The 16,545-nt window shown below is 49.8% G+C and overlaps 1 protein-coding gene across 5 annotated transcripts in view; it reads left to right on the forward strand.

Moving 5' to 3' along the window:
• The first annotated feature begins 3,902 nt into the window (after positions 1–3,902).
• Positions 3,903–16,545, forward strand: part of ift46 (intraflagellar transport 46 homolog (Chlamydomonas)) — a 36,699-nt gene continuing 24,056 nt past the window's right edge. For 3 of the 5 annotated variants that reach the window (XM_038779510.1, XM_038779505.1, XM_038779508.1), the window contains exons 1-3: positions 3,903–3,978; positions 6,834–6,930; positions 9,275–9,369. In XM_038779510.1, the coding sequence (XP_038635438.1) occupies positions 3,949–3,978; positions 6,834–6,930; positions 9,275–9,369 (222 nt within the window). In that variant the 5' untranslated portion in view covers positions 3,903–3,948. The other 2 variants (XM_038779506.1, XM_038779507.1) reach the window with 2 other exon arrangements.

A 16,545-nucleotide genomic window follows, 5' to 3' on the forward strand; every position in this document is an offset into this window, starting at 1 on the left:
TATGTTAATGTATGGAACGATCTGCCTGGATTGTACACAGAACATTACTGTACCTTGGTACACGTGACAATGGATCTAAATCTAAAAAATATGTGCAGGTTAGATGATTGGCCATGCTAAAATTGCCCCTTTAATGTCCAGTGATGTGCAGGTTCGGTTATGAGGATAGGGCGGGTGAGGAAGGGTGGGTATAGACTCAATAGGCCGAATGGCCGCCTTCTGCACTGTAGGGATTCTACAGGGAGAGAATTCCAAATCTTTGGAAGGCCTTCCAATGGTAGAGAGATGGTTGCTCGAGGCTGGAATTGGAAGTGTGCTGTGATTTTTGGAGACAGTTTGATGTGGGACTGGGTCAGCAGAGATAGGTTGAAAGTTCCTCTCCATTGAGTGGGTATATTTCATAGTTGGCCCACAAAGCTTCAGAACTACTTTGTCTCCAAGCTCTAGGTGTTAGCTAATCGCAGAGCTCCATTTAAGCTTCATCTAATCACAGTGACCAGACGGGAGAAATGTGTTCAGATCTGGTTGAGAAGGTGAAGGCATCTTTCAGTTAAATGAAATGAAAATCGCTTATTGTCACAAGTAGGCTTCAAATTAAGTTACTGTGAAAAGCCCTTGGTCACCACATTCCGGCACCTGTTCAGGGAGGCTGGAACAGGAATTGAATCCGCGCTGCTGGCCTTGTTCTGCTTTGCAAGCCAGCTGTTTAGCCCACTGTGCTAAATACAGTAAGAAGTCTTACAACACCAGGTTAAAGTCCAACAGGTTTGTTTCAAATCACTAGCTTTCGGAGCACTGCTCCTTCCTCAGGGGAATGAAGAGGTGGGTTCCAGAAACATATATAGACAAAGGCAAAGATGCAAGATGATACTTTGAATGCGAGTCTTTGCAGGCGATTAAGTCTACAGGTGTATTTAAGTTAAATAGACTGTTGACAGTGCAGTCAGTGCACATGAAAAATGGCCACTTGGGTAGATCAATTTGGGAACTGTTGACCTCTGGGTCAGTTCTGCAGTTAAAAGACTGAATTGAAGTGTTCTTAACCAAGCTAGAGCAATTCAGTGACATTGCGACTCAAAATGAGGATCATAGAATTTACAGTGCAGAAGGAGGCCATTCAACCCATTGAGTCTGCACCAGCCCTTGGAAAGAGCACCCTATCCAAGCCCACACCTCCACCCCATCCCCACACCTCCAGCTAACCTTTTTTGGACACAAAGGACAAATTAGCATGGCCAATCCACCTAACCTGCACATCTTTGGACTGCGGGAGGAAACCGGAGCACACAGAGCAAACTCACACAGATACGGGGAGAAAATGCAAACTCCACACAGTGACCCAAGCCAGCAATCAAACCTGGACCCTGGAGTTGTGAAGCAATTGTGCTACTGTGCTGTTCTTCTGCCTCATATTTTGCCAGGGATTTAGCACAAAGATGTGGAAGGTATTTCATCTCATTTCTGAGGCACTTTGCAACAAGACATCTTGAGAAGGAACCTCCAATTATTTTTCTTAATATAAATTTAGAGTACCCATTCATTTTTTTTCCAATTAAGGGGCAATTTAGCGTGGCCAATCCACCTAACCTGCACATCTTTGGGTTGTGGGGGTGATACCCACGCAGACACGGGGAGAATGTGAAAACTCCACATGGATAGTGACCTTGGGCCGAACGTGGGTCCTTGGCGCAGTGAGGCAGCAGTGCTAAAACCTGTACCAAGGCCGGCCGCCTATTGGCTCACCAGCTGAGAAAGCAGGCAGCAAGAGGGAAATAGCGCAGGTAAAGGGTAGCAGAGGCAGACTGGTAACAGAACCAAAGGGGGTCAATCGGACATTTGAGACCTTCTACCGGGGACTGTACACCTCCGAGCCCCCTGACGGGGATGCGGGAATGAAACTGTTCCTAGACGGACTGGGACTACCAGTTATGGGGGAAGACAGACGGGGGGAGCTGGAAGTACCAGTAGACCTGGGAGAAATCATGGAGAGCTTCAGCTCCATGCAGGCGGGGAAGGCACCGGGACCAGACGGGTTCCCAGCGGACTTCTACAAAACATTTACACCAGTCCTGGCCCCACACCTAAGGGACATGTTCGCAGACTCACTGGCAGGGGGCACCGTGCCCCCCACGCTAGCGCAGGCCACAATTTCACTGATACCCAAAAAAGATAAAGACCTGACGGAATGTGGATCATACAGACCCATTTCACTGCTGAACGTGGATGTGAAAATACTTGCAAAGGCCCTGGCCAAAAGGCTGGAGGGCTGCGTACCAGAGGTGGTCACAGAGACCAAACGGGCTTTGTCAAAGGTAGGCAGCTCACAGCGAACATCAGGCGGTTGCTGAATGTGATAATGACCCCCCCCCCCCCCCCCCCCCCCCCCCCCCCAACGGAGAGAACACCAGAGGTGATCGTCTCCCTGGACGCAGAAAAGGCCTTTGAGAGAGTCGAATGGAGCTACCTCCTCGAGGTACTGGAACGGTTTGGGCTCGGAGTGAGATTCAGCGCCTGGGTGAGGCTCCTGTACAAAGCTCCCAAAGCGAGTGTCCAAACTGACACCACCACTTGCAGAGGAACAAGACAGGGCTGCCCACTGTCCCCACTCTTGTTCGCGCTAGCGATCGAACCCCTGGCGATAGCCCTGCGGGACGCAAAAAACTGGAAGGAAATCCGGAGAGGAGACAGAGAGCACAGAGTCTCACTCTATGCAGATGACCAGCTCCTCTATGTCTCAAAGCCACAGGAGGGACTGAAGGCAATACTGCAAATACTGGAAGAGTTTGGAACCTTTGCGGGCTACAAGCTTAACCTGGGCAAAAGCGAGGCATTCCCAGTGAACCCAAATGGGGGAGGGAGAGAGCTGGAAGGGCTCCCGTTCAAAATGGAGCAGAACAGATTCTGTTACCTGGGGATCCAGATAGCTAGAGACTGGACACAGATCAACAGCAGAAGATTAAGTACGCCATCCGAGGGTCAGAGGAAGGCTTCCTGGATACCTGGGGGCAGTTTGTCGGCCTGTTCCAAAACCTGTTCGAGGCCAGCAACGAGGTGTAAGCTAATAAGAATTTATTTTTAAAACCACCAAGATAGATGAGGTACCGAAAGACTGTGGAACCCGGGGGGGGGGGGGGGGGTTAGGCGGAAGGAAGGTGGGGAAACGACGAGAGATGCCCCCCCCTCCCCGTTTTCTCCATTCTGTCCGGAAAATAAAAGGAAAGCACAGCCGAAGCCTGGGGGGGGTGCGGGGAAGGGGGAGGAACCATGGACCGATCCAGAGGGCAACGAAATGCACATAGGGTCAGTCAAATGAAGGACAAAATAAACCTCTCTGTATAATAAAGGAAATTAGAGCAGGTGAGAAAAATGTGATGTGTAGATATACAACCGAGGTAAGAGCAAATTATACAACTGTTTATAAATATGGGAAATGCCAATAAAAAGATTTCTTTAAAAAACTATACCACCGTGCTGCCCAGGCACCTCCAATTCTATGACAAAGAGTCATTGGACTAGAAACATTATTTCTTTTATCTCCCTACAGATGCTGCCAGACCTGCTGAGATTTTCCAGCATTTTCTCTTTGGTTTTAGATTCCAGCATCCGCAGTAATTTACTCTTACCTCCAATTCTATAGCACCTTTCAACACTTCAAGGTGCACAGAGTGTTTTACAGCCCATTAAATCCTTTTGAGTTATCACTGTTATAATGTAAGAAACTGGGCTGTGTAAACAACAGTAAAATAAATAAGTTGCAATGTGACCATGAAACTGAGTAGACCGAAAATGGGATGTTTTCAATGTGCAAAGTATTGCGGTGGTGCTCAGTTGCAGTTCTCTGACTCTCCGGCCGTGGCGCAGCAGCGGGAGTAGCGGAGCAGGGGAAGCGGCCCCCGGGGTCTTCTCCTGGCCTTTCAGCCGTGGACGGCAGGGGGTGCGGGCGGCGTCATGGCGGAGTCGGACTCGGAGGGAGTTAAGGTAACCATAGCAACGGGGCCTAAGTCCCGCGGCCGCCTCACTCCAAAGCGCCGCCGCTCGGGGTTCCGGGGGATGAGGGGAGGCCACCAGGTAACCGGCGGGGGCGCGCCACTGCGCACAGCAAGATCCCACCCTGGGCTCGGAACCGGGCGGCTGGAGAGGGAGGAATGTTGGTCAACACACCGGACCGCCCGGAGCCGCCAAGCTCCGGGGCTCAGAAACCAGCAACACAAACAATCTTCCCACTAATTTACTATAAATAACGGTTAAGGAGCCAGATAGCAAGTAACCCCCTCAATACAGAGCAGCACTCCCTCAGTACTGACCCTCTGACAGTGCGGCACTCCCTCAGTACTGACCCTCTGACAGTGCGGCACTCCCTCAGTACTGACCCTCTGACAGTGCGGCATTCCCTCAGTACTGACCCTCTGACAGTGCAGCACTCCCTCAGTACTGACCCTCTGACAGTGCAGCACTCCCTCAGTACTGACCCTCTGACAGTGCGGCACTCCCTCAGTACTGACCCTCTGACAGTGCGGCACTCCCTCAGTACTGACCCTCTGACAGTGCAGCACTCCCTCAGTACTGACACTCTGACAATGCAGCACTCCCTCAGTACTGACCCTCTGACAGTGCGGCACTCCCTCAGTACTGACCCTCTGACAGTGCGGCGCTGCCTCAGTACTGACCCTCTGACAGTGCGGCACTCCCTCAGTACTGACCCTCTGACAGTGCGGCACTCCCTCAGTACTGACCCTCTGACAGTGCGGCGCTGCCTCAGTACTGACCCTCTGACAGTGCGGCACTCCCTCAGTACTGACCCTCTGACAGTGCGGCACTCCCTCAGTACTGACCCTCTGACAGTGCGGCACTCCCTCAGTACTGACACTCTGACAGTGCGGCACTCCCTCAATACTGACCCTCTGACAGTGCGGCACTCCCTCAGTACTGACCCTCGAACAGTTCAGCACTCCCTCAGTACTGACCCTCTGACAGTGCGGCACTCCCTCAGTACTGACCCTCTGACAGTGCAGCACTCCCTCAGTACTGACCCTCTGACAGTGCGGCACTCCCTCAGTACTGATCCTCTGACAGTGCGGCACTCCCTCAGTATTGACCCTCCGACAGTGCGGCACTCCCTCAGTACTGACCCCCTGACAGTGCAGCACTCCCTCAGTACTGACCCTCTGACAGTGCAGCACTCCCTCAGTACTGACCCTCTGACAGTGCGGCACTCCCTCAGTACTGACCCTCTGACAGTGCAGCACTCCCTCAGTACTGACCCTCTGACAGTGCGGCACTCCCTCAGTACTGACCCTCTAACAGTGCAGAACTCCCTCAGTACTGACCCTCTGACAGTGCAGAACTCCCTCAGTACTGACCCTCTGACAGTGCAGAACTCCCTCAGTACTGACCCTCCGACAGTGCAGAACTCCCTCAGTACTGACCCTCTGACAGTTCAGCACTCCCTCAGTACTGACCCTCCGACAGTGCAGCACTCCCTCAGTACTGACCCTCTGACAGTGCAGCACTCCCTCAGTACTGACCCTCTGACAGTGCAGCACTCCCTCAGTACTGACCCTCCGACAGTGCAGAACTCCCTCAGTACTGACCCTCCAACAGTGCAGCACTCCCTCAGTTCTGACCCTTTGACAGTGCAGCACTCCCTCAGTACTTACCTTCTGACAATGCAGCACTCCCTCAGTACTGACTCTCTGACAGTGCGGCACTCCCTCAGTACTGACCCTCTGACAGTGCGGCACTCCCTCAGTACTGACCCTCCAACAGTGCAGCACTCCCTCAGTTCTGACCCTCTGACAGTGCAGCACTCCCTCAGTACTTACCTTCTGACAGTGCAGCACTCCCTCAATACTTACCTTCTGACAGTGCGGCACTGCCCAAGGAGTATCAAACTAGATTTTTGGCATGAACTTTGAACCCAAAGTTGCTGACTGATTCGTAAATGCTAGTCACTCGCCACGTCTGGCACATGAAACACATTGAAGCAAGAGCTGGAGAATTGTCGTTATCCGGAAATCTGAAGGAAGTAGTCCTGTAATATATAATAGATTTTACAAGGACAGTTGCTAAATATTTAGGGAAATAAAATTTTGGAGCGTGTAAATCTGGAATGAGACAAATTGTAAGTCTGTCTTCTTCATACATTACTTACTGAGGTGCTGCTAGAATGTGAGCATTCTCCTGGTGACTTGATCAGGATTAGCATTCAATAAACACCAAAGTGCATTAACTGTTTATCTCCATGGTATCTGAATCTTGCCTCCCTGACTGTGACAGCATGACAGTGTGAACCATTTTCGACTTTTCGGGACATTTCTGACAAATGTGAAAAGACAGTCTGTAAATCATTTTCTTTTTATAAGAGACTGAATGTAAACCCTTTCCAGTGATGTCCCATGACTGCTGGGTTTGCTGATATCCAGGCTCTTTGCGTATGAGTGGAACCTGTATGTGGTAAACAGCCTGCTGGATTCATGCTGGTAACTTTGTGTTTCCTCCTTTCAAGTCTCGGACTCTGATTCAGTTCTGGCCTGAACATGTACCCAAATGGCCATGCTTCATGTGTAAACCTAGCCTGTGAGTGTCTGCTGAATATTCAACTGTGGGAGTCATCGCAATGGAGTCTAATGACATCCTCAGCAGATGTCTCCAGAGTCTTTCCAGCAAGAGATACTGGATGATGATCAGGATTGTTACCCACACCAATATTTTTCACCCCTGTCCTTTAGCCACGATGTTTATTTAATGAAGTATATCACAAACGACTGATTTGCTTCCATATTTGAAACCGCTTATTTTATTTAAATTAAAATAACCTTTCAATTTGTTTTCAGACAAAGCTTGTTACTAATCAACCATATGATGAAAGTCTGGATGTGAATGATTCTGAAGAGGTAGCTAGCATCTACACTCCATCCCCAAGACAGCCTGGTAAGTGCCAGTTGGAGGAAACATGTGGTCCGAGGGAGAGGTAGAGGCAGAAGAGATGACATAGTAGGGATTGCAGACTGGGATGTTCCATGAAGGGTACACATGAAAATGAAAAAATGAAAATCGCTTATTGTCACGAGTAGGCTTCAATGAAATTACTGGAAGAGCCCCTAGTCGCCACATTCCGGTGCCTGTTCACAGAGGCTGGTACGGGAATTGAACCGTGCTGCCGGCCTGCCTTGGTCTGCTTTAAAAGCCAGCGATTTAGCCCAGTGTGCTAAACCAGCCCCTTTGTGCTAAACCAGCCTCAACATAACCTGACAAATGCCTCGGGCTGAGGAGGGAAATCATCAGAAACAGAGGGCGGGATTCTCTCGTCCCGTGGCAGAGTGTCCATGCCATCGTAAACGCCATTGAGTTTTACGATGCCGTGAACAGGCCGCTGCAAGGACTAATTCTGGCCCCTACAGGGGGCCAGCACGGCGCTGGAGCGGTTCACGCAAACTGGGCGCCGCAGGATCCGCACATGCGCAGTGGCGCCAGCGCCAATGTGTGCATGCGCAGTGGCCTCCTTCAACGCGCCGGCCCCGATGCAACATGGCACAGGCCTACAGGGGCTGGCGGGTAGGAAAGGAGCCCTCCAGCCAGAGAGGTCGGCCCGCCGATTGGTGGGCCCCGATCGCGGGCCAGGCCGTATCGGAGATCCCCCTAGGGTCGGCGCCCCATCCCCCCCTCCCACAGGCCGCCACCCGATCCTTCCATGTTGAGGTCCCGCTGGCTGAGAGCAGGTTAGAACGGTAACGACTCAACGTTTCCATGATGGCCGCTCAGCCCATACCAGCTAAAGAATCGGTGGTCCGGCTGCGTAGAGCGGCCCGCGGCTAGCGCTGCGCAAGCAAGCCGGCGCCAATGGCGCCGATACCCCGCTCTGCGGAGAATCGCGTGCTGGTGTCGGGACGGCATGGCCCTGTCACGGGGATTCTCTGGCCCGGCCCCAGGCTGAGAGAATCCCGCCCATAGTCAGAAGTGTAGGTTTGAATGAAATTCATTGCTGAGAGTAATTTATTCTGTTTCTGATGACTGTAGTTTGTTCCCAATAGAACAAACAAACTGTCTGTTGGCTGAAACCAGTTGCAATTGTCTCTTGATATCTGCAGTGTTATCCTTTGTCTTGCAAAGGCAATGACTTCTGAAGGAGGTACAGTTCCAGAGACATACAGTGCGCTCCACTTTATTACCCAAATAGCTGTTGTTATTTGAGAAAGCTGTTATTCACAGTGGGAGGTAACACAGGAGCCAAATTCCATTCTCACTCAATCGCCTGCACACATAATTGCTTTGAACAGGAATCGCTGGTTAATGATCCAGAGTGAGAATTATTGTGGATATTCTCCTTTACCAAGGATTCCAAATTCAACTTTGCTTCCCTTACTGTTCCCTAGCGGAATCCTGCGCATGCAGCACATATTGGGCATTGAACCTGACACCTTCCTGATTCGTGTTTCTCAATGAAGCAGCAAAATATTGTGTTCCATTTCAGAAAATAACCGTGTGAGCTGAGCTGATTTGTGCTTGGCACTCAGCGGTACCAAGATGCTGAGACCTTCAGGTATTTTATACTCAGGTCCTGCTGTTATTCTGGCTCATTGGGCACGTGTCACTACAAGCTCTGCCTCTCTGTAAACTGGTATGCAGCATTTACATTTGTTATGCAGGTAGCGCAATCATTGCAGTGAAAGGTCTTGAGTTGGAAAGATAGGTATTTCCCAATCAACATAACTCTCAACCCTTAACAAGATCTGTAGTATTTTGTAACAGTTTTATTTCAACCTACTGCTCCATTCATTAAATGCGTTGATAGGAGTGTGTGGCTGTGCCTCACTGTTGTGTACTGCTGAGGTCCACAAAGGAGTCTGAACTATTCATGTATCACTGGAATTTGATTCTGTTCAGGTTGTCCTTGACAATAAATTACTGATGTGGTGCAGCAGATGGGTGTGCGCTCAACATTGTGAAATATGTCCCATCTTTCTTCAAGTAATCCTGTTTAATATGAATATTGAGACCTGTCCGTGTGGAGTTTGCACATTCTCCCCGTGTCTGCATGGGTCTCACCCCCACAATCCAAAAGATGTGCAGGGTAGGTGGATTGGCCACGCTAAATTGCCCCTTAATTGGAAAGAAAAGAATTGGGTTATCTAAATTTAGTTTAAAGAAATGAAAAATCAATATTGAGAACTCTATCTGAACTGCAGTGGAAATAAGATGCATTATTTACACATGCACTATTTAGTCGAAGAAAAACTCAAAGAATTTTCTGAAGTTTCATTCTGTTTGCTTGTAGTTGATTCAAGGTCAAACCGTTCTCAGACCAGGCTCATGGCGGATAACAGCAGTGATGAATATGAGGAGGAGAACAGTAAAATAACATCCACTGAGGTAATGCATATATTCATCAGAACTACTCGTATCGGCTCTACATACATATCCATCTGCAGTGATGCACCAACACAACACGAGGGTAATGTCACCCAGGCTGGACTTAAACCAGTGCGCACACTGCTCTTGCACACTGTTGCACGTTTTACTATGAGCGTAAAACGCGTTTATTGGAGTGTATTAACACGCCTCCGAGTTCGACGTGTGCTTAACACTGCTAGGCTCTGTTCTATGTAATTATTTAAGCTCTGGAGTCGCCAGCTGCCGTATAGGCAACGTCACAAGTATTCCAAGGTCAAATTCAAAGTAATAAAGACGATACACCGATTAGTCAAGTTCAAACGATCAATATTTATTATACAGTTAATAATAAATACTCATGCACACACACACTAAGAGACTAAGCTACAACTAAACATAAGCAAACAGAATACTTATCTAACAGGAACAGGCAAGGTCAGAGAACGAGGCCTTCGTCCTGGTTTTGTCTGCAGCCTTCAGCAAGCGTTCTGGCACTTGGGAGTCTAGCGGGCTTGGATCGCGTAGCGAGCGTTGAACTTACGGTTTCGGCGGCTGGTGCTCAACGGCTGGAGTCAGGATACCAGGTGTCAGTCGGGGCCGGAGCACAGGTTTAACAGACCGGACAACACGAGGTCCCTATCTTTTATAGGGGTTCCGTTGTCCTTCCCTCTTCTCGGGCGGGCTCTACCTATTGGATCAATTTCTTATCGATACTGGATTAATTCCCCAATGCGAGGGGGTCTCCGTGATGGAGGGGGCGTTTCTTATGTCCTTTTGTTCGGAGGTTTCTGGTGCCTCGATGTCTGGGTCTTGATTGGAATGTGTCCATTCAGAACCAAATGTATCTATTGTGTGGGTGTTCAAGTCTGATGGCCTCATTAGCATGCAAAGCGTTTTGCCATTTGCACCTAGCTAAGGTCTCTTCACCTGAGCCCAAACTGGTTTCTGCTGCTGCAGAATGCAAACTGCTCTTTGCAGACTGCTGTTCTGGCTGAACTGTCTGTTTCTCAGCAGCCTTCCATTTTAGTTTGGCTCAGTGTCCATTTTGCGTGGCCAGCATGGCTACATTCCCTCCTTGTGATCCTCACAATCATACTATTGTGAAGGATCACCTATGTACTTTGCCTCCTTGTGTTCTGACCTCTTGCCAGTTCCTGTTCTACTCTGTTCTAAACTATGGGAAGAAGAGAAAAAATTTTTTAACTAACATTTCTACTTGGCCCTATGTCAAAGGGACATGCATTACTACAATTGGGAGCCTCTACCTATCACTATTAACCTTAACCTTAACTTAAACATTTAATCACTCTAAAATCTTAACCATTCACACCACAACATCACACTTCCCAACTCGGCAGTCGAGTATGGAACAATATAATACATGGCTGAATTTTATTTACAGAGTGTTGTAATCAGTGAGGGGTTGAGGGGTTTGGTGGAATCCGAAGATGGGGGATTGCACTCTATAGATGGGTGAGGTGCTGGAACGAGAGGCTCTCCTCTTCCATTTCCTCAACCTGAGGGTCTGCACTAGGATGATGAGGATCGCAATCACCAACAGTGATTCGATTATGTAGGGCATGGAGTACCACGTCATGAATTTAGTACACCAGGTCTGAACCTCGCTGATCAGAGCTGAGCACTGGGGGTTTGCTGTACTAACATTTACGGTGGGGGTTGTGGGGGAAACGTGTCTTGTTTCCACACATATACATATGACATTAAATAGTAATAAGTGGGCTTCCATCATTTTGCTGTTCTTCCTCTTTCTCTTCCTTCTTCCTCCGGTATTGACAATCCTGGCTTCGACCTCTGTCTCGTCCTTTGAAACCTTTGGGATCAAGCACAGTATCTGTCAATACACAGTTTAAGACCTTTACTTGTTAGTGCATCTGTCTTTCAAATCCCAATTGACCCTTTAAAATGACTGGCTAAGTCACACCCTGTGACTCCCCTCATTTTTTTTTCTTCAAAAAGCGAATTTAAAGACCAGCATACACCTAACAATCCTTCCTTCTGCGAGCCGTCTCGCAGGCTTTGCTGATTTACCATCCGAATGTTTCCGGGTGTAAATAGCATGTGGGATGGCGGCCGAAGGGCTACCTAACCTAAAATGAAAACAAACTTTGAAATAAACATCCGAATGAGTTGCGTATGGGCCGCTACGGGTACGAGTTGGATGGGATCCCCGGGTAGGGCGTGCTGTGCCATACCCGAGCTTGGCTGACCAAGGGTTGGTTCTCAGACAGGGCGGGTCCTCAGTGCCGTTTGTCCACTGCCTGAGTAACCTGGAAAGAAACGGGTACGAATGTGTTTACCATGACTTGCAGCCTCTATTTCGCCGAATAGAGGGGCACCTAAAAAACCAAGGGAGCCAAGATGCTCCAACTGAGGACATCACTGAAGTTCTCAGAGATATCTGCAGATAAACTATTTGGCGTGTGGCCTTACAACTTTGGAAAAGATCTCCAATCAAACCGAAGTTCTCAGAAGTATCTGCGGACAAACTAACGTGCATGTGAGGTGGTCACAATCTTTTCAGCTGAAAAGAAGATGTCCATCCTCCAACTGAAACATTTACATTCCTGAAAACAAACAAACATAAAACGAAGACAAACATACGTGCAGGTTCCATCAGAAAGGACATCGTTTCCCTCAAACGATTCCTATCTTACATCATCTGGACACCTCACTCTGATTCTGCCTCTGTGAACAGGGTCACAAAGGGGTTGCCGTGTCGGGAGTCAGACACCGTGTCGTCCTGCTCTCCCGGATCCCACACCCTTGTGTGGATCAGGCATGCAATTTTGGAGTTGTGTGACCGGGGGTCACTTTCGTCATTGCGGACAAGTCTGTAGGAATTGTCCCTGTGCCATTGTGTGGCGTCGAGTGTGTTGTCGGGGTAGTCGGGGTCGGGTGGTGGTTCGGGGTTTTTGAGGTAAGTGACTTCCATGGGGTCACTGGAGTCGGGGTCGTAGTTGGTGCAGTGTGGGCTGTATGGCTGTGTGCTGTCGCTGTCTTCAGAGTCAGTGTCTGTCCTACTGTCTCTGCTGTGGCAGCTTGTGGGCGTGTCGGGGCGTGGTCTGTAGTGGTCTGTGGGCGGAGTCGTGGGCGAGTCCGTGGATGAACTGGTCTGTGAGGGGGATGGTGGAAAAGTGTCTCTGGTGGGCGGGGTGAAGTGTTCTGCCGCGTCCAGCAGGACATGGTGGGCATGGTTGGCCTGTGTTCCATATGCCTTTAACTGGTTTATATGGAACCACGCGGTCTTCCCATTAGGATACTTTATCCTGTAAACGGAGGGGCTAATTTTGTCCGAAATTGAGTAGGGACCGGAATATTTTGGAGCCAAAAAACTGCTGGGGTTATAAACAGATAACATTACCTGTTGCCCAACCTGGAATTCTGTGGTGTGTACGGTCTTGTTGAAACAGGCAGTCCGTTGCTGTCGGCGTTTCCCTAGCTGGACTGCGGCTGCGAGCTGTGCAGACCTCACAGTCTCAACTAGATCTTTAACTGCCTTTTCATGTGTGAGGGCCGTCACTTCGGGGCTTGTCATGTCCAGTCCTAAAAGGAATTCTGTACCTTTCATAGGGCGTCCGGTCATGAGTGTGTGTGGTGTGTATCCTGTCGATGTGGAGACAGTGTTCCTTATGAACATAAGTGCAAAGGGGAGCACTGAATCCCATGTGGAATTGTTCTCTTGAACCATTTTCCTAAGGGTAGTTTTTAGGGTCCGATTCATGCGCTCCACAATCCCGCTGGACTGTGGATGATTCGCAATGTGGAAGTTCTGTTTGATTCCGAATATTGTCAGGACGTTCCTCATGACCCGTCCTGTAAAGTGAGATCCCTGGTCCGAATCGATACTTCGGGGTAAACCCCATCTCGTGAAGATGTGGTGGGTCAGGATCTTTGCAGCTGTCTTAGCTGTGTTTGTTCGTGAGGGAAATGCCTCTACCCATTTGGTAAAGGTATCTATCACCACCAGAACGTATTTATAGCCATTCCGACAAGGGGGCAATGGACCTATAAAATCGATCTGGAGGTTTGTCCAAGGGCCGTTAACTGGGCGAGTATGCCGAAGTTGTGCCTTCTTAGAATACCTGTCCGGGTTATTCTGAGCACAAATCAGGCAATTCTCTATGTAGTGCGTTACATCATTCCTGAGATCAGGCCACCAACAGAGTTGCCTGAGGTGCCTCGTTGTTGCATCAATTCCCTGATGCCCGTGTCCGTCATGGAACAAGGCAATCATCTGATTCCTGTCCTGCTGTGGGACCACATAAAGTCGGTCCTTAATGATCACACCCTCATGTGTGGTCAGTGCGTGTTTAAAGTGCTCGTAAGCAGGCACAAAGTTTCCCTTGAAAACCTCCCTGAGGTCTCTGTCCTGTTTTTGTGCTGCCACGAGATCTTTAATGTCAGTCTGTGAGACTTGGACTGCGCTCACAGGGGCGCTAGCTGGTGCGCTAGCTGGGGGGGTCCATAAGTGTCCTCTCCTGGAACCTGCCTTAGCCAACGCGTCGGCTTTTACATTCCCAGGTGGTGATGACCTATGGTGACTGCGAACTTTTATAATGCCGAAGGTCCTGTCCTTCGCTTTCGCTAAAATATGCTGGAGTAGAGGGGCTGATGGAAGGGGTTTCCCGTCTGCGGAGACAAAACCTCGTGTCCTCCACAGGGGCAGAAAATCGGTTAAACTGTTACAGACATATAAGCTGTCTGAATATATGTCTGCTGGGCTGGGGAAAGAATCGGGGTGGTCCACTATGTACGCTATGGCTGCTAGCTCTGCTGCCTGCGCGCCTAAGTGACCTGGTAACTTAAGAGCGATTTCTTCGAGAGCGCGCCCCTGCGCGTCCTCTACATAGATGCCGCATCCTGTGATACGCTCACCATTTAAAACTGTGGAGGAACCGTCTACATAAATCCTCAAGGGTCCACACGTGTCTGTGGGCTGGGGGCTTTGTTTCGGGTTCCCTATCTTCCTGGGGGGTGTTTTGGCTAAAAAGGGTCCTGTGTTATGCAGGGGAGCTACAATTTCACAGTCATGGGGCTGTCCGGGGTATTGGAGGTTGTCTGCTAAGTATGTGTGGGTGCGTGTCCGTTTCACTGTAATGTCCCGTCCTTGTAAAAGTAGGGTCCACCTAGCTGCCCTAATCTGGCTAACTGAACCGTCCTTCAGTCGACCGTCTAGTAGTAGCTGTGTGGGTGTGTGTTCGGTTAGAATAGTGATGGGGTTGAGTCCGGTGATGTATGAGAAATACTGCACTGCCCAGAAGACAGCAAGGAGGTGCCTCTCACAGGCTGAAAATCCTTGTTCTACCGGGTCTAACAGTCGGGAGGCATAAGCCACTGGTCTTAGCTGCTCGTGCCGTTCCTGAAGCAACACGGCCGAGAGGGTCAGATCGGTGCTCGCTACCTCTATTGCGTACGGTGAAAGTTGGTCGGGGACTAGCAGCGCGGGTGCTGCACTAAGGGCTCGTTTCAACTCTTCCACAGCGCCTGTATGCTGCGGAAGCCATTCCCAGGGGGCTCCTTTCTTAAGGAAGTCTGAAAGTGGGGCGGCTTTTGTCGCGAATCCGTCGATGTGGTTCCGACAATAGCCAACCAGTCCTAAAAACGACCGGAGGGCTGAAACATTCTGGGGAAGGGGCAATTTGACAATCGAATCAATTCTTTTGAATTCGATCTCGCGTTTGCCGTGCGTGATGACTGATCCCAAATACATCACTTTACTTTCCAATATTTGGGCCTTTTTCGGGTTAACTTTACAGCCAATTTCAGTTAAGAGTTCTAGGAGTTCGGCCAGAAGCGAAATGTGCTCTGCCTTTGTGTCTGTCTGCAGTAGTAGGTCGTCTACATACTGTACCAGACATTCGGGTCGGGAAAATTTTTCTAATCCACTTGCCAGCTGTCGGTGGAAAATGGAGGGGGAATTGTGGAATCCTTGTGGGAGGCATGTCCACGTGTACTGCTGCGTTTTAAAAGTGAATGCGAATTTGTATTGGCACGCTTTTGCCAATGGTATTGACCAGAATCCATTACTGATGTCCAATACCGTGAAGTACTTGGCGTTGAGACCCTGCTTGAGCATGGTCTCGGGACTAGTAGCTACCGTTGGGGCTACTGCGGGGGTTACTTTGTTGAGTTCCCGATAATCGATGGTCAGACGCCATGATCCATCGGGCTTCCTCACTGGCCAAATAGGGGCATTGTTGGTGGAGGCTACCGTTCTCAGTACACCTTGGTCCAACAAGCTGTCTATAACCTTTTCTATTTCCACCTCTGCCTCGAGGGGAAATCTATACTGCTTTTGCGGTCGGGGGTCCTGTCCGGTAACATGAACTTGTCCAGTCATTCTGCCACAGTCATGACGGTGACTTGCAAATGCTGTCCTGTGTTTGTTTAGTAGGGCCTTAATTTGTCGGTCGGTGTGGAGTGTAGTCAGGTCGAATGAGTACTCTCCCACTGCGCTAATCCGATTAGCGTAGTCTCCTACTGTGAGGGTGGCTGGGGCTCTGTCTGATCTCGCCATTCGCCAGACACACTGGTTCACTGGGTCGAACGACAAGCTGTGGGCGTTCATAAAATCTATCCCCAGGATGTGCTCTGCTGTCCGGGGAAGATTTACTAAAACTACGGGGTGTCTTGTGCTAATGTTCCCTAGCTGGATCGCTACGGGTGCTGTGATATGTCCCTGCTGCGAGTGTCCGGTGAACCCGCTAAGTGTAATGGTGGAGGTGGTCGGCCACGTGTCTGCGTGTGCCGTGGTTGTGGAGTTAATGGTGGTGCGGGATCCTCCTGTGTCCCACAATAACTCTATGGGCTTCCCTTTGACTTTTGCCGTGACTACGGGCCTCCCTGATGAGTCCCATAGTGTGTCACAGACCCAAGTGGGGGAGCCCGAACACCGTCAGTTCGTCTCGTCCACATTGGTGGGTCCTGACTGTACTGCTACATTGTGGATGGGTTTTGCTTTGTTGCGGTTCAGAGTGCCTGTCTGCTGGCCTCTCTGAGATCGCTGGGGTGCATTACACTCTTTTGCCCAATGCCCTAACTGTCCACAGTTATAGCATTCCTGTCCTTTCTGTTGAGGGCTGCTCTTGCCTTCATTTACCCATGCGGGCTTCTGGTGCTCTCTGACTGCTTGGA

The sequence above is a fragment of the Scyliorhinus canicula genome, chromosome 19, assembly GCF_902713615.1.
Source record: "Scyliorhinus canicula chromosome 19, sScyCan1.1, whole genome shotgun sequence".
Classification (NCBI taxonomy): Eukaryota; Metazoa; Chordata; class Chondrichthyes; order Carcharhiniformes; family Scyliorhinidae; genus Scyliorhinus; species Scyliorhinus canicula.